Below are 23,557 nucleotides of genomic sequence, written 5' to 3'. Positions count from 1 at the left end.
GTTAAAGCCAATGCCCTGTCAACCTTCCAGAATCTTCATGAGATAAAGAGTTTGTTCTTACCACAAATGTTTGTTCTTATTATTTTGCCACCAGCTTCCCTGATACTTGATACAGGCTACATATCCAGCATGGAGAAGAGAGGAAAAACTCTTAGCTCTTAAACACGCAACAGTGATGGTGGAATTTCAGACAGGAGGGGCAAGGCACTCTCTGCACGAGTAGGTGATATTGTAGGGACAAGGCAGCACCCAGCAGCGAGTCCCATCCACAGCAGCATGTCTTACCCAATACCACCCCCAATCCTAGCAAGCATGTAGCCCTGCAGTGAGGGGCCTAGACATACCTAGGTAGAGGTGGGGGTGGTGTCAACCTGAGAGTCTCTCTTGCATTCATTACAGATCGCAAAAGAGGATGCTGTCCTACCAGTAGCTCTCTTCCCATCTCTCTGCGAATTCATCTTTCATAACAACCCTCTGGTGGCCCATACACGAGGTATGGTGCCCGCAAACCTGCCCCCTCTCAACCCAGTGCCCAAGGAGCAGTGTGGCACCCTCATCCCCACCTCATCAATGGCAAGCCCTGGGATCTACTCTGTATCAGAGTGGACAAGGTTCATGGTACATTGAGGAGTAGAGGAAATAGCTCTGTACCAGCTCATCCTGACAGTAATCCTGTGAGGCAGGCATTATTGTCCCCATGGACAGTGGTAGAAACTGAGGCTCAGGGAGGTTCATGATCTGCCTAAGGTCACACAGCAAGAAAGAGTCTGAGTTGGGCATGGAATATGGAATTCTCTAAATCCTGTATGAGCTCTTTTGAACCACACCCTGCTTTGTGGAACAGTTCTGTCATGACCTCATCTCCCACTTCCCAGTTGCAGAGGGGTGCAGCCCCAACTGCAGGAGCCTCTCTTCCCAGAGCACAAGGAATGGGGTGGTCAGCAGTGGAGCAACTGTAAGATACAGGAGCTGGAGGCATTTTAGAGTCCTGGGCCCTGGAGTGACACCAGTGAAGTTCTGATCCTCACTGCACAGTAGCTTTATTATCTTGGACAAATTCCTTAGCCTCTCTGTGCCTCAGTTTCCTTGCCTATTGAATGGGAATAATGAGGTACCTACCCCTAGGGTTGAGAATAAGTTTCATTAATACATGTAAAGCAGTTTGAATAGTGCCTGGCACATAGTAAGCCCCAGTATAAATTTTAGCTAATAGTAATCTTATTTTCCCATCATGGCACCAGGGGTCCCTCCACTGCTGAAGAGCTTCCTCCAAGAGCGACTGGGAATCCACTTAATTCGAAGGAAGATAGTAAAGCCTAAGCATCATGTTTTGATGTCTCGGAAGGAATCACGGAAGGTAGGGCTTCCAAGGCAGGACTCTCACCCCCAGGAAGAGTGCAGCCTATTATAATGTATGCAAACCAACCTGGCTGTAGAGCTGCTCACTCCACAGTGCCTGGAATCTCTCCATTAGATTCAGCATTGCCTTCTCCTTTCCTTGCTTTGGGAAGAGCATTTGATGAAACAACAGATACGAAAATATATTTTAAACTCCCAAAACTCTTACCACTGAAAGTTACAGTCACCTATAGTAATTGAGAATGGCTATGGGCCAGGCGTGGTGGCTCACGCCTCTAATCGCAGCACTTTGGAGGCCAAGGCGAGAGGATCACTTGAGGGCAGGAGTTTAAGACCAGCCTGGGTGAGATCTTGTCTCTACAAAAAAAAAAAAAAAAAAATGGCTAAGCCAGGACCAGAATACATCTCCTGCCTGAATCTTAAGGAAGTGTTTCCTTATGTTGAGAGAAGTCTACTTCCTTTGCCATAAAGTAAGTCAAATCCCTCTTTCATCTGAAGAATTTCAAAAATTTCTGTGAAATGCTCCTCCCTCCTGAACTTTATTAGTCTTTCTACAGCCAAAAGGTGGGCTGAGCATTGCTGATCCCAAAAGTTAAATACAGGCATTTCCTTGCCATCCCCTCTGCAGCCCGCCTCTGTCCAGCCAGGCTCTTGTCTGATGTCCTCAGAGGACTGGACAAGCATTTGAAGTCAGAAATAGAAATTCCAAGGTTTCCATCATCTTCCTTGTTGTCTGCTACCTCCTCTTAAGGATCTGCCCCATCATTTCCCATCAGCCAGCTAGGGAGGGGCAGAATCCTCTCTCTCCTTTATGAAGCCCCATGCCTAGGACTCTGCGGAGCCCTTGCATATATCCTATCTCATAATTCTCACAGCAGATGAAGCAACAAACTCAGAGAGGTGAACTGACTTGTTAAAAGTTAGTGTGGGTCCTAGGGGACCCCTCAAACCTCCTCCCATCAAAGGTTCTGACCAACCTTTGAGCTAAATGAGTTAAATAAACACAGATGCCAGTGGCCAAATGAGAAACAAATCAATGCTTTGTTAATTTAGGTAAATACCCTCTATCTTGGACTGGAGAATGTGGCTTAGTCCTGAGTCAGACTGGGGATGCCTGCATGTCCCCATTGTGCATACAGAGATGGGGCTAGAAATGCAGATTAGACCCCTGGGGTTACATGGACCAGGGCTGCAGCCCCTCCCCTCACACCTAGGCATGGACAGACAGGAGGAAAATGGAGAACCTGCCAGAACAGGCCTGTAACCAAGAAGCTGTGTGAGCCCTTTGATGTGAGGACACAAATAGAAGATAAAATAGCCTGGTCTCATTGATGAGCAGTAATCCAGCCCACGACTGAAGCAGGGCGCAGTGACTCAACCTCTGGCCAGTTAGGTTACCCATTCCTCCCTTGGAAAGGGGCGGGGAAAGTAGCTGTGGGATAGAGAAAGAGCATTTCCTCTAGCACATCTCTCTCACAGAGCCATGAGAGGGAAGGGGAACTGTCCTTTCCCACCAGCTGCCAAGTGATGGCACTTGGTGTTTTAGATGCTGAGGTGCAGTGCTGTGTTCATGCCCTGTGCCCTGTGGCATGGATTCACACAAAGACTCTGGGTCCCTCAGGCTTCAAGTCTAAACACTGAGGTTCTACATATTTTCCAAAAGGAGATTTTTTTTTTTTAAAGTAACATGTTTTATAAAAGTCATCCTTCGCCCTCCTTAGTCCGTTAGGTACATTTGCACACACCATTTCATTTGGTGGAACTCTGTGAGAGAGGCACAAGGAGGAAATGGGAACTCAAAGGATAGACCTGTATTCCAGCCCATATTTTTCTAACTACAGTGCTTGGAATCTTTCCACTACACAACTTACATCTCTCAGTAAAAGTACAGATGTAAGTGAACCAAATACCTCTGACAAAGAGTGAAAACAATCGACTATGTAAAGGGAGAGAGGGAAAGAACTAAGCCCAGCTGAGGTAAATTGGGCACATGGACACCTCCTGGCAGCTGAGGAGGATGGGGAGAATGGTCACAGGCTTTTACTAATTAAGGAAGTTATTTTCTTGGTCCTGAACCTTCAGAGAGATCTATCTTTCGGATCTTTATATAAGGTATAGGGACCAGCATCCTGAAAGGGGCCTGGTGCTGCCATCTTCCAGAAAATACAGGACCATTCCCCAACACCCTCTCCTCGGAGTCCCCGGGGAAAGCCATAGGCACCATGTTAAACCCTCATCTGAAGAGTGAGACTACTGAGGGCCAGAGTGACGTATGGTCAGGGATGCAGCATGAAGCCTGGAGCCCAGGACTGGAATTACATCATCCAGGCACTACTGCTGAATCACTCTAGGACTTGGACAGGTCATTTTACCTCTCTAAGCCTGTTTCCTCATCTATAAAATTGAGGATAATTATTCATTGGGTAGTTTCAAGGTAGAAATAAAACAACTTACATCATGCATGGGGCACATCATAGATGCCCAACAAGTATGATTTCCCTTTCCACCTCCCCGTCAGTCCGTACCCAGCACTCCAGCTGCTATACAAGTGGCCTCAGGCTAGTGAGGCCCAGGAGGAGAGACTCTTGATTAGGAAGCACATTCATTCCGGCTCTTCTCCATGACAGGTGAAAACCGAAATCCCAAAGGTGCCAAAGCAGCCTCTGGTGCTCCATCACCCACAAGTGACCACAACCAAGTCTCCCTCAAAGGATATGCTAGAGCCAGAGGCACAGCTGGCTGAAGATCTGCCCACTACCAAAAGCACTTCTGTGGAGTCAGAGATGCCCACTGAGAGTCTGGAAGGCCTTTCCCTGTCTCGCCGGACCTTCGTGCCACTGCCTCCCATCTGCTCCGACTCCACTGTGCATAGTGAAGAGACCCTGTCCCACCTGAGTGACACAGCTGTCCGCCTCAGCCCAGAGCACCCATCAGATGAGGACTCCAAGAGCACAGAGTCCATCTTCCTGACCCAGGTACCTGTATCCAGCTGTCCCTGCCCACTTGTTACTAGCTCCCACAGGTTCCTCTGCAGCCCTTAGTCTCAACTGCTGTGGACAGCTGGGAGCAACAAGCACATGGCAGGTCTGGAAATGAGAAGTCAGCACCCTTGGTGGAGCTTGCAAGCCTCTTCTGGAAGATCTCTGGTCTAAGGCTACTGATAGGGGCACCCATGGGGACAAGTCATATTTCTGTTGCACAGACAAGATCTGTGGTCTGACTGGGGTGTGATTCCAACTAGTTTTTCAGAAGGGTTTGCTGCTGCCTGTACCTCTCTACTTCAGGGCTCCTCACTTTTGATGCTGCCTCTGGATCCTGGGAACATAGATCAGATGCAGGTCGTGCCCTTGAGGTGCTCTCAGTATAATGGGGAACACAGACAGACCAGCTCATGCAATCAGTGCTGAGACTGAGGAAATCCCAGAGGCTGGGAGCCTGGAGGAAGGAGAGATGCCGGTGCCCCAGCCCAGGAGGCTGTCCTGGAAGAGGCTCAACTGAGCTGAGATTTACAGGCTGAGTAGGAATTAAAGGTGAAGATATAGCAGCAAGGGCATTCTGGACAGAGGACACAGCATGAAACAGGATAGAGGAAGAAAATTAAAATGGTACATTCAGAAACCACAAATGTTTAGTGTCAGTGCAGCAGAAGGGTGGCATGTGGCAAAGGGTAATATAAGGCTAGAAGAGTTGGCAGGGCCCCCTTGAACTTTATTACTGTACCACCCTTCTCCCTGATCTCCCTGCCTCCAGTCTTGCCCTCCAATCTGCTCACTGCCAGATCTTTCCAGGATGTACATCCATCCATTCATGGAGGTCTAACTCTCCATCCATCTATTTCTTTTTCCACAGATGACTTATAGTGACATATAAATTTATATAGTATAAAAGTATCTTAAAGAACTATCTCAGAACCTTTTTGGAGCAATGCAGAATATAAATAAGCATTTTAAGAGAAACAATTTGAGAGATTTAGATGGAAAATATGGACAGGAAAGGAAATAGTATAAGAGTAATTCTGTCACTCAAACATGCACATCATGCACTGCTGCTATTATAATAAAGATGTTTTGACAAAATGCAATTCTGAGCTCCTAGCGGCCAAAGCCATGCAATCAATTATGAGTCACCATGTTGTTCAGAAAAAAAAAAAAAAACAACTTTTTTTTTTCTGGCCTAATTATCCTGGCTATAACCTTTAATACAATGATGAATAGAAGTGGTGAGAGCAGACTTCCTTGTCTTGTGCCTGTTCTTAAGGGGAAAGCATTCAGTCTTTCACCATTAATTATGATATTAGGTGAGGGTTTTCCATAGATGCTCTTTATCTGGTTGAGGAAGTTACTTTGTATTCCTAGTTTGAGTGCTTTTTAATCATGACAGAGTGGGCTTTTCCTGTGTCTACTGAGATGATCATATGGTTTTGTTCCTTTATTGATATATTACATTAATTGATTTCCAGATGTTAAACCAACCTTTCATTCCTACGATAAATCTCACTTGGTCATAGTATATAATCCCCTTTACTTGTGGAATTCAGTTTGCTAATATTTTTTGAGAATGTTTGCATTTATATTCATAAGTGATACTGCTTTGTATTTTTCCTTTCTTGTAATGTCTTTCCCTAGTTTGGATTTCAGGTTAATACTAACCTCACATAACAAGCCTCTTTTAATTTTTGGAAGAGTTTGTGAAGTATTGGTGTTAATTCTTTTTTAAATGTTTGGTAGAATTCACCAGTGAAACCATCTGGTCCTTAGCTTTTCTTTGTGGAAAGTTTAAAAATTGCTAATTCAGCTTTTTTGCTTGTTATAGGTCATATATATTGTATACACATACGTGTATATATACACGTATATTCACAAATACACACACAGGTATATGCATGATGGGTCTCACTGTGTTGCCCAGGCTGTAGTGCAATGGCTATTCACAAGCACTATCCCACTACTGATCAGGAAGTGAGTTTTGACCTGCTCCATTTCCTACCTAGGCAAGTTCATCTCTCCTTAGGCAACTTGGTGGTCTCCCACTCCTGGGAGGTCACCCATTGATGCTGAACATAGTGTGGACACTCGAGCATAATGCACTACAGCCCAGAGCTTCCAAGCTCAAGCAGCCCTCCCACCTCAGCTTCCTGAGTAGCTAGGACTACAGGCATGTGCCACCCCACCTGGTGAGTCATTTTAATAAATAACTATATCCCTACATGACATACAGATTTCTTATAAAGCCATTAGGATAGGCTAAAATCCTCCATGGTTTGCCATCAGAGTGAAGATAAAGAAAATATAAAATAAAACACACCCTCAGCTTGGCATATAGTGGTCCTTACTGATCTGGGTCCTGCTTACCACTGCGGTTGCCTGTCTCTTCACATTTTACTTAACTGTACCAATCTTTAGTTCCCCCAAAATGAACCTTGATGTTTCTTACCTCTGCACCTTTGCTCATGCTGTTCTTTGTCTGAAACAATCATTCTTTGTCATCACTTGCAGTCTACACCTCTCCCCATTGCTCCATAGGGATGGCTTTCCTGGCTCTTTAAGACTTAGCTCATGCTAAGGCCTTCCTCCAAGGGAGCTTCTTGGCTAGGCTAGGGCTTCCTGTGGGATCACCCAAAACCACTGTATTCCCTCTGTTAAAGCATTTATTAATTGTTATTTTTATGTTTGCCTCCTTCCATCCCAGTCTTGGTCTTACCCTTGCCCTTAACAGGGCCCAGCAGAGACCAGCACAGAGATGATGCTCTGAATGTTCATGGAATGAATGAATGAATGAATGACAAATAAATGTGTTTTCTTCCTGGGCACAGGTGAGTGAACTGCCTTCCTCCATCATCCATAAGGATGATTTAGAGTTGAAGGAGAAAGACCAAAAGAAACCACCAACGGCACCCAGAGAGGTGAAAGTGACTCGGAGGAAGCTCACAACTGCCTCCCTTCCCAGCAAGTACCACGGCTATGAAGAACTGCTGACAGCCAAGCCTGATCCAGCCTTCATTGAGCCAAAGGGTATGTGAGGGCATATCCTTGCTCCAGGGCAAGAGGCCATCTCCACAGCCCAGAGCAAGTCAGGGTCAAGCCAAGGCTGGCACCAAGCTGTCTTTTCCCAACTAGGGTGCTGTCCTCTGTCTAAATACCTGTCAAAGGGCTCCTTTTAGGGTGTCCTTTGAAGCCCCACATATTGGGACCCCTGTCCTGGCTTGGGCCTTCACTGGCTTACAGGGAACCACAGTTTATTCAGAGATTCTAGTCGGTCTCAGCCTAGCTGTTCTGGATGATGAAGTCTCTCCTCAGGAAAAGTTTGATGAATGAACACCCAGACTGGCCAGATTCTTGAGCTTTTCCCAGCCCAGGTTAAGCTCCCAAACTGAACGTCCGAAATCCTTCCTATCTGGTTGGAGGCAAAGGAGGCAGCTTCATCTCTGTGTTAATCTGTACTTCCAAAGCAACTGGCATTCAGCTGGACTGTTGGGGATATCAGCCCCTATGATATAACCCCCTGAGGTTAACGGGGTTGCACTGGAGCCAGCCTTTTCCCCCACTCCAATACTATCTTCCCATTACAATCTGTGCTATTTTTCCATTATAATATGGGACAAATACTCACTGAAGAATGATGGACGTTCAGGCACTGGAACAGACCCGGAAGAAACCTAGGAGCAGTGTTTTCTTTTGGGGACTCTCAAATCCTTTTACCTAGAGCTGCTGTGAGACTGAGGAATGAAGCAATCCGGGGAGGCATCTGGGAGGACGGGGCAGTGCCTTGACTCAGTCTTGCCTTCTTGCCCTAGGAATCCAGAAGAATGCACAGGCCCTGCAACACATGCTGAAGCACCCACTCCTGTGCCACTCCTCCAAGCCCAAGCTGGACACTCTTCAGAAACCCTATGTTCCCAAAGAGAAACGGGTAAACATCCAGCTCATTGAGTGTGTAAATGGCCCCTGAGTAACCCCCTCAGGTACAGATGTGGCTGTCACCTTGGAACCCTCTGAGGGCCATGCTTTCCCAGCACCCCCAGATGCTCCTCAGCCTGTTGCTGTGACTATATGAAGTTAGGCCAGGAAAGTCTGTGCATAAACCTGGGATAACACCCTCCTCCATGACCTTCTGCCAGGCCCAGAGGATCCCGATTCCACCCCCAAGGAAGACTAGAACCCAACTGCTGGATGACATCTTCATTCGCTTGCGGGATCCCCGGAACATTACAGAGGCTCCACTAGGTACGGCTCTGCCACAGCTGCCAGGATCCCAGATCCAGTTCACTCCTGCTGATTAAAGGCAAAGAAAGGGCTTGTGTCAGTGCAGGAAAGGCCCCTATAGAGCAACTACCGACATCAGTCTCTGTATGTAGATGGAGAAAAGGAGAGCCAGCATGAGGCCGGGAGTTAAATCACATAGCATGTTAAGGTCCTGAACCAGGGCTTAAGATAGAGTCAAGAGGGGATACCACTGACTTCCTACTGCCCCAAACTGGAAAGGCCATTTTCAGCCCCTTAGCATCTTCCTGTCCTGCCATCCCACTTTCCAAGGGTTTCTAGACCCAATCCTCTTGCTTCCAGCTGGGTAGGAACCAGGGTGAGCTTGGTGCCTCTCCTGGCTTCTTTTCCTGCAGGTGCTGTCCTGCACCGGCGGACAGAACGGCGGCTGATGAACCACAAGCAGTACCTGGAGGCGAAGAGGCTGTTGAAGGAGTTCCAAGCACGTTACCGGCAGCTGGTGAGTGGCTCTCTGCGGACAGTGTTCAGGACCACCCCGCTCCCCCCAGCCTGCCCAGCGCTGAGTGAGAGTCAGCCCAAGTTCGGCCGCTTCCTCGAGTTCATGGATGAGTTCTGCCAGGAGCCCACAGCCAGTGACTCACAAGGCTAGGGCTGTGCACGGGGGCTGTGCGCACCACCCAGCCTGTGCCTCAGCTCTCCCTGAGGGCTCTGTGCCCTGGACCGCACCTCAAGGTTGACCAGCCGGCCACAGGCCTCAGAGCTCAGCTGGGCCCCACTCACTAGCCACAAGGTGGCCTCCCCTTGTTAGGATCTCCCCTCCTTGGGCCAGGCATGACGGGGTGCCTGGCCCAGCGGCAATAAAGAGTGGGTGCACAGGGCAACAGACTGGGTGTCACATGCATTCTTTCTTGGAACCCAGGCCACAGCAGCACTGTCACACTTCACTCTAAAAATGGTTTTCCAGTTCAGATGCGACAGGGATACATTTGTTCTCTGTTGTATAAGAAACTGACACCAGGGGGATCTTAACAAATTCCTGAACAATGGCTCCAAAAAGGGTATTTTTAGAAACCAGATCTTGTGAGTACAACCCTAATGTGCAAGGACAGTGTCATCCTGTATATTCATTCTTTACTCACACTCTTTCTTGGTTCCTTCATTAGGAGCATGAATGGTTGAATGTAAACATGACAGTAAATTGGAGAAAACTGTCAACTGGAGATAACTTATGCCAAAAGACATAGTTGTATACCATGGAAACCCCATCCCTGCTCCTAATCTTTACTGCCGTTCTGAATACAAAGCAAGACATTCAACATAGGGCATTTCCCAGAGCACATACAGCACCAACAATCCACACACAGCCTAAGCTTAACCCATGTTTTTGTCTGAGATTGTTCTCCAGAGACAAGACTCTGACTAGAAACAGAACATCCACTTTGATGACTTTACTGTATTCTCAACTTGGGCCTAACCTCAAGCAGGCAAACATACATTGAAGAATGCGCTTTGGTACTGTTTAAATAACAACACATCAGCCCACTTGATTCCATGCCATGTCCTTGCTGACAGAAGCATCCCCAACAGGGCATGCCCTGGTCCAAGTCCTCTGTCTTTGTCAAAATGTTCTTCTGATGAGTTGGAGAGGAGGCAGCCAGCAGTGGCAGTCCACAAGGATCCAGGTACCTTCTCCAATCCTAAAGCAGACAGCAGGTTGAATAAAACCAACACACAACCTATTTTCTAGGCAGGAGGGGAAAAGGCCCTTAGGACAACAATATTTGTACAAAAAGAGTTGAGAGTAAACAGTATATCAGGCTCAAAAAAAAAAAAAAACTTATTTGTTGGCATTTAAATTTTTTTCCCTTGCATAGTATCTATTCTCTCACTAGGACTTTTAAGTGCTCTGCTGGAGGCTCAGCATTGGTAATACCATGTTTGATGCAAACTTGAACCCAATGAGGAAGAACCCCTGCTCTCATTGGTGGCACAGCTTTGGAGGGTGGTGGCCCCAACAAGGGGCAGTCTGCCTGCTGCTATATTAATCTGGAACCAGGGCCAACAGCTACTCTTGAACTATGGTATTTGAAGAGTGAGTTCATTTTCTGTTTTACCTTATATTAAATGACAGGAAAGGAAGATAAAAAACCTTGCTTTGCCTTGGCTTCAAACTAGTTCTTGATTTAAGACACCAGAAAGGGAGAGAGGGAGTCTGCTCAGAGTTTGAGGTTGCCTCTCACAAGATGATGGCTACAAGTTGCCACCTTACTCAAAAGGCATTACGGAGGGATTTACTCACAAAGGAGAGAGAGTAAATTTTTTTCTTAGGAGGAAAAAAAATACTGATAATACGGAGAATAATCTGCACATCCAGTCTTGGCACTTTTTCCTTCATCCAATTTGACTAATCTCTAAACTGGTGACCCTTGCATATATCTTAGTCTCTTTTCTATGATCTTCCGAAAGCTACAGCGGATAACAGTCATGTATAAAGATGCATTTCCTAGATCATCTTCAGAAGAAAATCTCTTCAACACTTTCCCTAGAATCTGCCCCATGACCACCCTGCCCCAGACCTGCTTTCTCTTTGAGAATTCATAACCAGCTATGTTTAGATACCAGTTCAAAAGACCACTCTATGGGTTGATGAGGAAAAGGCTGGCTGAGAACAATTTAAGACCAGAGTGAGTTTCCAGTTTTTAAAGAAAATTTGGCTAGCTGGCTTTTAATTTTAAAATCATTAAATTTAATTAAGATTATTCCAATCAAAATACATCACTCTCCAAGATTCCACATTCATATTACTTATACTATGGAGACTTTCTCTACCTGAGCATGTATTCAGGGTCTATAGGTACATTTAACTGAAAAAATCAGGAAGAAAAAGCTAGTAAAATAGCCTCCTAAATCATTTGGGGGTATCCCCATCATTGGTGTGTGTGTCTGCATGTGTCAAACTTTAACGATTATTTATTCAGACCCTGGAAAACTACACTATAAAATAGGGCACTGGATCGCAAGTTCCTTGTTTGGTTAAAAAGAAAAAAGGGGGGGTGGGGGTGGGGGGCAGAGAAGAAGTTTAACCTGGATGATTTCCATGCCCATTCCAGCTATAACATTCTATGGCTGTGACCCAGCTTTTGATTCTTCTCTTTTCCCATTCTCCTACTAGGCATTTCAATGAAAAGTTAGGCAGGAAAAAGGAAAGGAATCCCAAGTTGCTGCCAGCTCTGATGAGAGATCAGGTTGGGGGAGAGATTAGGAGGTTACTAAATTGAGGTGTGGGCCTCCCCTGACCATGTCAGTGATCCACAACCCACCTCATTTCTTGGAGCTTAAGCTAAAAGCAGCATCTGAAGAGATGTTAATGTCCTGTAATTACTAGACGAGAAAATTCATTCTCCTTCCATAACATGACTTAGTAAAAGAAAAGCAATGGTGCAAATTCACAAATACCGATGGGGTCTCTAAAATGTAGAATGCAGCCTGCCGGGTGCTGGGCAGTATCCTAAATGGGACCAGAAATGGCTTTCCTAAGACCATAAATAAACTCCCCAGCCACACATACATTCAAATGCATTCCATTAGACATGGAGCTCCTCAAGAGCAGGAACTGCTTTACCTCCACAGTCCAGCTCAGGGCTGGCACAAGTTTGAAGCTCAGTAAATGTTTGTCAAATAGAAAAGAAAGGATGAATAGCCTTCAGTCATCAGCTTCATGAGTCAGGCATGGTGGCAGCTTCCCATTTTAGTCAGTTTGCCAGTTTGTAACCAGACAGTAATCAATTAAGAACTTTAATCTCTTAAGGACATTTTTCCTTTAGGGAAAATGAACAAAAAATAAAACACTTATCACCAGTGCTTCTTTCAGGCAAAAATTTAAAAATTAAATTAAAATTTAAAAAAATAAGTGAAGCCACTTAGGAGTTTTCCCGGCAAGCCTCACCCAACAAGACTTAACCTTTTTAAAAACAGAGGCAATTATATGAAAGGGGCCAGGAGCTGGATACATAGTCCCCTGATTTGCTACCAACCCAACAGGCCCAGATGACTTCTTCCAGCAGATACAATCAACGGGTCAAGAACATTTTCTCAAAGTATGTTTCCCTCTCTATGGAAAGGAGCTGACAGCCCCCTTCTGAGGGCACCACATTTCTTGGATTTCCCCTCAGACTGACCTTCACCATCCCACCTCTCATACCTTCCCCTTTAATAAGAAAAATACCCACAGACTGCATATGTACAAGGAACAGAGTAAGACATGGGTAATTTGTGTGGTGAACTGGACTTCAATGATTTGTGAGGAATTTGTGAAATCCTGCACCTCTTCTTCTAGCTCACAAACCCTCCCCATCATTCTGTTTCCTTCCTTGTCCTTTTCTTTTCCCCAATAATCCATATTAACATATCAACTTGTAACCAACTTCACAATCATGAAAGGAGAGAGGGAGACTTTTCAGAAAGAAAAAGCATTCAGGTTTTAGTTACTAAGAATGGGAAACATCTTAAAATACGGATAGATTATCTTAGTGGTTTTTCCTTTCTCCAAAGCCAACCTGATTAAAGATCAAGCCTCTGCCCTCCTTAACCTAGACCACTCTACCTATATTGAAGGACTGTTGCTCAGCAGGAAGTTCAGAAAACAACTGCCAATACCATCCTAGGCATCGCTGTAGGTACGAGCAGGGAGGGCAGTAAGCTGGACCTAGTGTTTTGAATATTTGCTTAACAAGAATTTGTTCTTCACTCTGCACTTGTTGCGACTGCTATGCAATTCTTAAAATGAAAGTATTAATTTGGGGAAATATTTAAAATATATATCTTTTATCTATTAAAAATATTTCTTTTTACCAAAGACAAAAATCAGTTCCAACTGAAAAGTGTTTTTCGAATTACTGGAGATATAGAAAAAGATGGCAAGTGGAAAAATAAGTGTTTTTGCTCCTACCAATAAGACTTGCCTTCCAATAATATTTACTAAGATCAAAAAGGAAATGCGTGAAATGGCAGTAACTGATAAGTTTCCTCTAAGGGCGTTTATAGTAAGGTCACCCTCCCTGTCTTCTGTAAACCACAGCCAGCTCTTCTGTTTTGGGCACAAACACGCCCTCCAGCAGCCCTTGGAGAACATAAGTTGTTGGTAGGGCCTAAAACTGAAGTGGTGTGACTATAAAATCATGAGATTGACATATGTTTTTAAAACATACATCTGCGCATGTGCACACACACACAGAACACAGAATACATACATTCAGGTGAGTGATGTTCCCCACCAAAGTAGTCATCAAAGAGATTCTACCTATCTCAATGATGACCACAATGTTTAAGACATCTCTGGAACTTCTCTTTGGGAACTGTTTGGGAACTATGAGCTACACAAGAAAATGGCTCTGACTGCTTTACAGCAGCACTCCATTTATTACTGCAAACCCACTTGATAAGCCACCTTCTTTCCCAGAGGCTTCAAATAGCTGCTGGCTAGTCTGACTTTAAACTCTCTCTCCTAATCACAAACCACCACAAAACACTGAAGATTTGCCCTAAGAAAAAGGAGGCAAATCTGAGAACAATTAAAAGGAGTTATACTATCTGCCTTAATCAATGGGTCACTGTTCTGGGCTTTGGCTTCTAGGTCTAGAAGCTGAGGAGGACCTTAGGAGTAGGCTGGAATAGATAACCATTAAGGTCCCCTCCAGTTCTAGCATTTTGGGAGTCAGTGTTTCTAGTCTTTGAAGACTGTTCCAGAAATGCTTTCACCAATGGCATTGGAAAAACTAAGCAGTATCCTGCTGGGGCTACTCAAAGCAGACAACATATATTGGGATATATAAGCTCTGGAAGGTCTGTTAAAATGCCAGTCACATGACTTTATAGTAACAACTTATACATACATGGGGAATGCCAGCCCATCAGAAATTCCCTAAAATCATATCTTGATCCCTATTCTCAATGAGCCCAGATGGGCAGAAGCACCAAGCACCACCAGGGATGCAAAAGACACATGGTGTCAGCTGCTAAGGAAAATAAACCCCCAAAGGTCCATGGGACTGAATTTACCAGCTGCATCCAGCTAGATACCTTGTTTCCATAGTATGGAGTTTCAGTATTGTTCTTTGCCTGACTTCAGGGCAAATTTTTCGGATTTTAGATCAACATTGCAGATAACCCTTGGCCATGTGAAAAGTAATAATTAAGCCTGATTATAGTTTGTCTCATAGGCTGAAACCCCCAGAAAAGCAGAAGGCTGTAAACTGTGGGGGATGGGGATAATACATAGTATATGTTTATCTACCCTGTCGATCTTGTTTGCATGTGGATTTTGCACTATCTGCGTTCAATGCCCAGTCTAGCTTCCCCTAGGCTCCCCTGGCACACCCTTAGGTCGTAATCTATTTGGGAAACCTTTAGAAAACCCATGGGTTATGCCTCTTAGTAGTTGAGAGAACTGGAACATCTGTGCTGCAGTTTCATCATCTAAAAATGGGGCTAATGCCAGTTACATGAGAGGTCTCTTGGAAACACTAAATTAAATAATGTCTGTAAATGTGTTCTGTCAACTATATAGCATTCACCAAATGTTATTTTTTTAAACAGAGAACGTAAATTAACTTTTGTAAAGGCATAAGCTTAACTGATATAGATAGGTATTTATTTTTTGGCAAGGGACGGCAGAGAGGAACATAACCATTATCATTTTGGATCTGCCGAGGAACTGTTCACTTCTTTGAAAAAGATGTAATTAATTTTTGTCTGCAAGGCTGATTTAAAACAATACCCTGCTGAAAGAAGTCAGGAAGTCTATCAGTTTAAGCAGGTATCCCCTCTTTACCATTACTAACTGTGGCCATTATGTTCCTGAATGAGGCTGTTCCAAATCTCATTCCCAGTGGGTGCTGCCCGGTTTGGCCCAGAAGCCCTCAGGGATGGGTTACTTAGGCTTCTGGCCTGGGTCACAGAGAAACGGAAATGCTGCTCCCTTGGATATTGACTACAAAGTCCCTGGAACCTCTCAGAACCATATTAGACAGTGTTTTGCCATTAAAATAAAACCAAAGTGAGAACACTCAGCTCTTCAGGATAAATGATCAAGGCCGAAGACCTTTTAAAACTAGGTAACACTGTTCATTAGGTGCTACTTGGCCCCGGCCATGTTGCTGGACCGCAGGAGATACTGATCCACACTTCCTTTTCGCCGGCTCACAGTCCGCCTCTCGTTGTCAAACATGCGCTGCAACTGCAGAGCCAACTGTCGGTCCTCTTCCTCTTGCTGAAGTTTCTGCTCCATCTCTCGCAGGACTGGGTCTGCTGGGGCCAGACCCACCTCACCACTGGTTTGTCGCAGTTTTTTAAGGGAGCCATTTTGTTCCAAGTGCTTGGTCTTGCAGTGTCTTTTCCGGCCTCGACGCAAAGGAGGAAGTGGCTCTTCACTTAGGCTCTCGACTAGAACACCATTAGTCAGATCAAAATGATTTAATGTCTTCAATTGTTTCTTTGTTTTGAGGACTCCACCCAAAACACTGTTTTGGGGTAGCACTGAATTAACTGTGGTGATTTTCATGGCTCTGCTTATGCAGGTTTTATCTAACTTGGCATCTGGAGTTGACCCTGAGCCCTCAAACTGCTCCCTCTCCAAAGAAGTCCCACTGCCTCCCACTTTGAGTTCTGAGGAACAGCAGGTTTCCAGTGGGATCTCAGTGTTACTTTTATTATCACTGTCATGTTCTGCTTTTGTTTGGCTAACAGAGGGGAAATAATCAAGATCGGCAGATATGGGTCCAGTATATTCAGAGAGGACCTGCCCACTGGACAATCTTGTATTTACAGCCACAAGTGGCTTCTCCTTGCTAGAATGGATACCTTCAGAGCCTAGTAAGTCTTCCCCCATTTCAGGAGCCAGAGAGGTAAGAGTGGCTTTTGACAGGGTCTTTTTGATCTGTCGCTCCTGAAAGATCTGTTCCCACTTTTTGAGGATCCGTGGACTGGCTTCATAAGAAGTCTGCTTCTGCAGGCTTCTGTTTAGGTTGCGTGGAGTTGATTTGATGATGAGGGGACTTAGCACACGGCCATCAGGCAGTCTTTTGGGAGGGGTACATGGTGAGCAGACAATGGGCTTGAAATGGTTTAGTTCTTCGGAGATGCTGTCATTGCTCTCAGGGCTGATAGAACGCTCTGGCTTATGCAGGGAAGCCAAGGATGAAAGGGAGCTGAAGGGTAGACGCTTTTCGATGGTTAAGTCAGGGGCTGAGAGGCAGCGGTTGTTTTGAGTTGACAAGAGGACACCAATGATGGGGTTGGAGGCTGGAGTCATAGTTGTGACCTGAAAGAGATTAAAAAGATTATGCATTCATACACACATACATACACATTTTCCTTCATCATTCCTTTATGATGGTGGAGTGACAGGGAAGGGGAGGACAAGAAAAGGGATGAAGGGTAATGTGAGCCCAAGAAGGGGAGAAAATCCCTAACTTAGAAAGCATATCATTTAGCAGAAAATCCTACATACTTCAAACAATTAATAAGACGGAAAATCTGTAGGGGGGAAAAAAACTTATCTAAAGCTTTAAAAAAGGTTTCTTGTCCAGGCATAGTGGCTCATACCTCCCAAAGTGCTGTAATCCCAGCATTTTGGTAAGCTGAGGCAGGTGTATCACTTTGAGACCAGCCTGGACAACACAGCAAGATCCCATCTCTGCAAAAAATTAAAAAATTACCCAGGTGTGGTCGCATGTGCCTGCAGTCCCAGCTACTTGGGAGGCTGAGGTGAGAAAGGCTACTTGAGCCCAGGAGTCCGAGGCTGCAGTGAGCTATGGTTGCACCACTGCACACCAGCCTAGGTGACAGAGTGAGACTTTGTCTCTTAAAAAAAAAAAAGAAGGGGGGATTCTCTAGTAGCCCTTATTCTACCCATCGGGCTACTAATTCAAACTTTCTTCCTTCACATCTGTTTGTGGACTTCTCCAGCATAACTAGTATGCCTGAGCTCATTCTGCTTCTTCTCTTCTGGAATAGTTTATTTCGTGACTGTGTGCAGAGGGGGTGATGGGGCAGGCCTCGCAAGCCCCGGAGGTCTGTGGCTGAGGGTGTACCTTGGCTTTGTTGCCTGGAGCTGCTCTGAGTCTGCTCTTAACTCTTTCCTGGGCTGTGTCACTACAGCTCTGACTCCTTTCCACCTTGGAGTTTAGCTTCCTAAAAAAGAATAAATTAAAAACAAGTAGTCAAAATTAGTCTATAAGGTAAGGAGAAAGGATGACAGTATCTTTTTGCTTTCTAAGCCACTCACCAAGAAAGAATTCCCTTGGGCAGCTACAACAGAAATGAGTTAATTTATTAACAAAATACATTCTGAGAAGAAACTCTGCACAAAGAGAGTGCTCCAGAGAGGAGCACTATTTGGTTCAAGGTTTTGTTTCCAAACTAGACCCTGCCAAAAGGAGGCAGAACCAGTGGCTATTTTGATGCTTAGAGAGATGTAGAGATACTTCACTGTCCTTAGTAGTGTGGATACAATGTTAAATCACCTTTATAAGCAACAGATTTTTCTTTTTATTAGACCCAAACCTCTCTTCAATCTAAATCAAGCACAAAACAAATATTGAAGTACTTACAAAAATGCACAGCAGTGCATTAGATCTTTATGTACAGAGTCAAAATTAAATGTAGTCTCTCCTTTAATCCATTACATTTGAGCTTTCAAAGGCCTAAATCCTAGTGATTTCAGAGGTTTAAAGAACACATGATTTTTGTCTTTATGACATTGAGTTTATAACCCAAACCAAACTCCACAGTACTTGGATTATATACTGAAGTCCACTACACTATACCATAGTAAGTGCCATAAGACAGCAGTTAGTATGCAACTAAACTTCCCAAGTGTTTTCTTCTAAGAGTTTTACCATTTTGACTCTTAAGTTTAGGTCTTTGGTCCATTTTGAGTTAAATTTTGTAACTCAAAATGGTGTGAAGTTGGAGTCCAACTTTATCCTTTTGTATGTGGATATCTATTAACAGTTGTCCTAGGATCATATGTAAATCTATGTTAGAATTATATGCAGATGACTGTCACCTGCCCCAGAAACAAGTAGGGACACTTAATTTCTCACTCGCCTTTGTTTCCATTCCTCAACTCTTGCCTAAATATATGTCTGTTCACCAAGCATGTATCATATACTTACTATATGTATGCCAGACACTGATGGCCACTATCCATGCACTGAGAATACAGAGAAAAATGAGACGCAGTCTAGGTCTTCAAGGAATTAGAGTCCAGTTGGGAAAAAAAATAAATACAATACAGTGAAAGGGCACAACAAAAAAAAAAAAGTATGCATAGGAAGCAGAAATGGCGTAACAGAGAGAGAATTCTTTATAACCTGGGATGAAGTGAGATCTGGGTTGGAAATGTCTTCCTGTAGCATGTTCATTTCAAAGGATAAACACGAATTTGCCATAAGTCAAGATGGACACATAGTTATGCAGATGATCTCAAACAGAAATTATTTCTTCAAATGATTCGATTTAGCTTTGGAATGGAATGCATCATATCTACTCTTTTGTAGCAAAAGACTTGTTTTCAGAGTTTTACCATGCCAGTATTAGCCTGAAGAAAACTTGAAAAGGAGGTAAGGTATCTTCCCAAGGTGCCTCTCTTCTCCCTACATCTCTAGTAGGTAGAGTGGGTAGCATGTCCTACCCACTCATAAGGGCTTCTATTCCAGTGTTTCTGTGTTATTCCTCCCATTCAAAACCCTCCCATCCTATGTCTTATGGCCACATGGTGTTAACAGGAGAAAGAGGTGGCCAACCTGTATCACATGCTTGCACTATACCAAGAAATTCAACATTTAACCCAAATGAAAGATGTGAAAGTTGTACTATCTAGTGGGAAATACATTTTGGAGCAGGTAGAAAATTTCAACATCCCCCTACAAAAGCAGCTGTGTAAAAGTCAGTTTGATTGGTAGTTTACTTTAAAAAAATATTGATATTCATTTGCATCCCTAGAAGTCACAGAAACTGTCAGTGGTGTAAGCCACCCAGAAGTATACTGTATGGCAGATTAAAATGCTGTGGTAAATAATATATACCTTGGGTTAGAAGAAAGGGATATAAAATTGAGAGAGACAGCATTGTTACTTTAAATATATCAATTGCTTGGTGTGATTCCATTGGTGAAACAAGCAGACACCAAGAGGAAAAGATTTTCTGATCAACCTGAGAAAGACCTTTGTAACTTTCAATAGAGCAGTTCACTGATAGTTGCCTGGGAAGACACTGAGCTCCATGCCATTAGAGGTATTCAAACTGAGGCTGGATCTAGACCTTAAGCTCTAAATATTACATAATTAAGACATAGCTTAATATAATTTTTAAAAACAGGCTATAAATCCATTTTGTCAGGTGTAAAACAGTCAAATTGAAAGTCACTGTTTTCAATCCTGTGTTATCAGATACACAAATGACAACTACCTGCAGTTGGGGAGATCATCTTCGCATGCCCCATAAACTCCATTTTGGCAAAAGAAAACGCCCAGGGAGGAAACACACTTGCAGTGACCAAGCACACAATGAAGAAAAAAAAAATTCTGACAATCTAAAATCTTTTTGGTAAACTTTAGTATAGCTGAAATTGTCCTTATCTCTCCCATTCATATTTGATCAACAGACTTTTTACTGAGCACCAACTCTGTGCAAAGCATTAGAGACAGATTGATCAAAAGACAACCTTCACTGAAAGGAACGTCTAGACACTGAAGTCTACCACTATAGCCTAAGCGCTGTAAGACTGCAGTTATTATACAACTGAACTCAAGTGTTTTCTTCTAAGAGTTTTATAGTTTAAGCACTTACATTGAGGTATCTGATCCATCTGGAGTTCATTTTTCTATGTGGTATGAGGTTGGGGTCCAACTTCATTCTTTTGCATGTAGATATCCAGTTATACCATCACCATATGTAAAGTGGCTATTCTTTCCCCACTGGTCTTGGCACCCTTGTTGGAAATCAGCTGACCACAGATGTATGAGTTTATTTCTGGACTTTCAACTCTATTCCATTGATTTACATGTCTACCCTTATTCCAGTACCACGCTATTTTGATTGCTATACTTTGCAGTAAGTTTTGAAATCAGGAGTTGTGAGTCTTCCACCTTTGTTCTTTTTTTTTTTTTTTTTTTCTTCAAGATTGTTTTAACTATTTGGGATCCTCTGAAAATTCATATTATGTATTTTGGTACGTTTGTCCATTTCAGCAAAAAAGACCACTGGAATTTTAATAGGTGTTACACTAAATCTGTAAAATGACTTCAAGAGTATTGCCATCTTAACAATGTTATGTCTTCTAATCCATGAGCACAGGAGGTCTTTCACTTTTAGATCTTTAATTTCTTTCAGCAACGTTTTGTAGTTTTCAGCATACAAGTCTTGCACTACTGCGGTTAAATTTATTCATAAGTATTCTATTTTTTGATGCTATCATAAACTGAATTGTTTTCATAGTTACATTTTTGGGTTGTTCATTGCTAGTGTATAGAAATGCAACTGATTTTTGTGTGGTGAGCTTATATCTTGCAGCTTTGCTAAAATCTGGCTATTAGCTTTAACAATTATTTCATGGATTCTTTAGGATTTTTTGTGAATAACATGTCATGTGTAAAGAGAGATAGTCTTCTTCCTTTGCCATCTGGATGCCTTTTATTTTTCTTGCCCAATTTTTCTGGCTAAAATTTCCAGTACAAGTTGAACAAAAGTGGCAACAGTAGACATCATTTATCTTGTTCCTGCTACTGGGAGGAAAGTTTTCTCTTTCACCACTAAGTATGCTGTTGCTGTGGGTTTTTCATAGATTCCTTTTATAAGACTGATGAAGTTCTCTTATTTTCCTACATGTTCAGCATTTTTCTCATGAAAGGGTATAAGATTTTGTCACTTTTTTGTGTGTGTCTGCTGAGCAATTCATTCTACTAAAATGGTACATTACATTGATCTTCATATGCTGAAACACCTTTGCATTCTTGGAATAAATCCCGCTTGGTCATGGTATATAATTCTTTTTAAAAAATGCTGCTGGATTTTGTTGGCTGGTATTTTTGCTGAAGAATTTTGATCTATATTCCTAAGAGATCTTGGCCTATAGTTTTCTTATGAAATATCTGTCCGGCTTTGGTATCAGGGTAATGCTTACCTCACAGAATATTTATTCTTCTAATTTTTGGGAGAGTGTCAGGATTCATGTTAATTCTTCTTTATTTGTTTGGTAGAATCACCAGTGAAGCCATCTGGCCCTCGGGTTGTATTGTTGGATTACTATTATTATTATTATTATTATTATTATTATTATTGGTTCAACCTCTTTATATAGGTCAATACAGATTTTCAACTTCCTCAGGTACTTTACATGTTTCTAGGAACTGGCACATTTCATTACATTCACTCTAGGAACTGGTACATTTCATCTAAATTATCTAATCTGTTGGCATAAAATTGTTCATAGTCTATCATCCTTCTTAATTCTATAATGTCAGTAATGTCATAATTTTTCTTCCTAATTTTGGTAATTTGAGTCTTCTCTTTTTTCTTGACCAGTCATTAAAAATTTGTCAATTTTGTTGATCTTACCAAAGAACCCAACTTTTGGTTTCATTCATTCTACTGTTTTCCTATTCTCCATTAATCTTCAATGTAATCTTTATTATTTCTTTCATTTTGTTTTCTGTGTTTAGTCTACTCTGCGTGTTTAGTCTTAGATCTTTTATAATGTAAGCTTTTACAGCTATAAATTTCCCTCTGAGCACTGCTTTCTTTACATTCAGTAAGTTTTGATGTATGGGTTTTATTTTTACCTCTTTCTAACTTTTAAGTTCAGGGGTACATGTGCAGGATGTGCAGGTTTGTGTCATAGTGGTTTGCTGCACAGATCATCCCATCACCAAGGTATTAAGCCCAGCGTCCATTGGCCATTTTTCCTGATGGTCTCCCTCGTCCCACCCCCGTCCTCCTACAGGCCCCAGTGTGTGTTGTTTCCCCACGTGTCCATGAGTTCTCATCATTCGGCTCCCACTTCATAAATGAAAACATATAGTGTTTGGTTTTCTGTTCCTGCATTAGTTTGCTGAGAATGATGGCTTCCAGCTCCATCCATGCCCCTGCAAAGGACATAATCTTGTTCCTTTTAATGGCTGCATAGTATTCCATGGGGGTATACGTACCACATTTTCTTTATTCAGTCTATCACTGAATGGCATTTAGGTTGGTTCCCTGTCTTTGCTGTTGTGAACAGTGCTGCAATGAACATACATGTGCGTGTATTTTTATGAGGGAATGATACATAAACCTTTGGGTATATACCTAGTAATGAGATTGCTGGGTCGAATGGTATTTCTGCCTCTAGGTTTGTGAGGAATCGTCACACTGTCTTCCACAATGGTTGAACTGATTTACACTCCCACCAACAATGTAAAAGTGTTTCATTTCTCCACAACCTTGCCAGCATCTTTTTTTTTTTTTTTTTTTTTTGACTTTTTAATAATAGCCATTCTGACTGGTGTGAGATGGTTATTACGGTTTTGATTTGCATTTCTCTAAGGATCAGTAATGTCAAGCTCTTTTTCAATATTCTGGTTGACCACATGTATGTCTTCTTTTGAGAAGTGTCTATTCAACCTCTGTCCACTTTTTACTGGGGTGGCTTTTTTTTTTTTTTTTTTTCCTTGTAAATTTCTTTAAGTTCCTTGTAGATGCTGAATGCTAAACCTTTGTCAGATGGATAGATTGCAAAATTTTTCTCCCATTCCATAGGTTGTCTGTTCACTCTGATGACAGTTTCTTTTGCTGGGCAGAAGCTCTTTAGTTTAATTAGCTCCAATTCATCAATTTTGCTTTTGTTGCAATTGCTTTTGACACCTTCGTCATGAAATCTTTGCCCATGCCTATGGTCCTGAATGGTATTGCCTAGATTTTCTTCTAGGGTTTTTATAGTT

The 23,557-nt window shown here is 43.0% G+C and overlaps 2 protein-coding genes across 2 annotated transcripts in view; one reads left to right on the top strand and one right to left on the bottom strand.

Annotated features, from left to right (window-relative positions):
• The window catches only part of XRRA1 (X-ray radiation resistance associated 1), an 85,072-nt gene extending 73,563 nt beyond the window's left edge, over positions 1-11,509 (top strand). Inside the window, exons 11-17 of the mRNA XM_023209393.1 lie at positions 400-493; positions 1,242-1,357; positions 3,987-4,334; positions 7,172-7,370; positions 8,153-8,268; positions 8,477-8,582; positions 8,975-11,509. Coding sequence (XP_023065161.1) covers positions 400-493; positions 1,242-1,357; positions 3,987-4,334; positions 7,172-7,370; positions 8,153-8,268; positions 8,477-8,582; positions 8,975-9,228 — 1,233 coding nt within the window. The 3' untranslated portion in view covers positions 9,229-11,509. The remainder of the gene's footprint in view (positions 1-399; positions 494-1,241; positions 1,358-3,986; positions 4,335-7,171; positions 7,371-8,152; positions 8,269-8,476; positions 8,583-8,974) is intronic.
• The window catches only part of RNF169 (ring finger protein 169), an 88,302-nt gene continuing 74,757 nt past the window's right edge, over positions 10,013-23,557 (bottom strand). The window contains exons 5-6 of the mRNA XM_023209394.2: positions 17,669-17,768; positions 10,013-16,896 (exon numbers count right to left, since the gene is read on the bottom strand). Coding sequence (XP_023065162.1) covers positions 15,712-16,896; positions 17,669-17,768 — 1,285 coding nt within the window. The 3' untranslated portion in view covers positions 10,013-15,711. The remainder of the gene's footprint in view (positions 16,897-17,668; positions 17,769-23,557) is intronic.

Source organism: Piliocolobus tephrosceles, chromosome 13 (assembly GCF_002776525.5).
Source record: "Piliocolobus tephrosceles isolate RC106 chromosome 13, ASM277652v3, whole genome shotgun sequence".
In the NCBI taxonomy this organism is placed as follows: domain Eukaryota; kingdom Metazoa; phylum Chordata; class Mammalia; order Primates; family Cercopithecidae; genus Piliocolobus; species Piliocolobus tephrosceles.
This window is presented reverse-complemented; position numbering and strand designations above follow the sequence as displayed.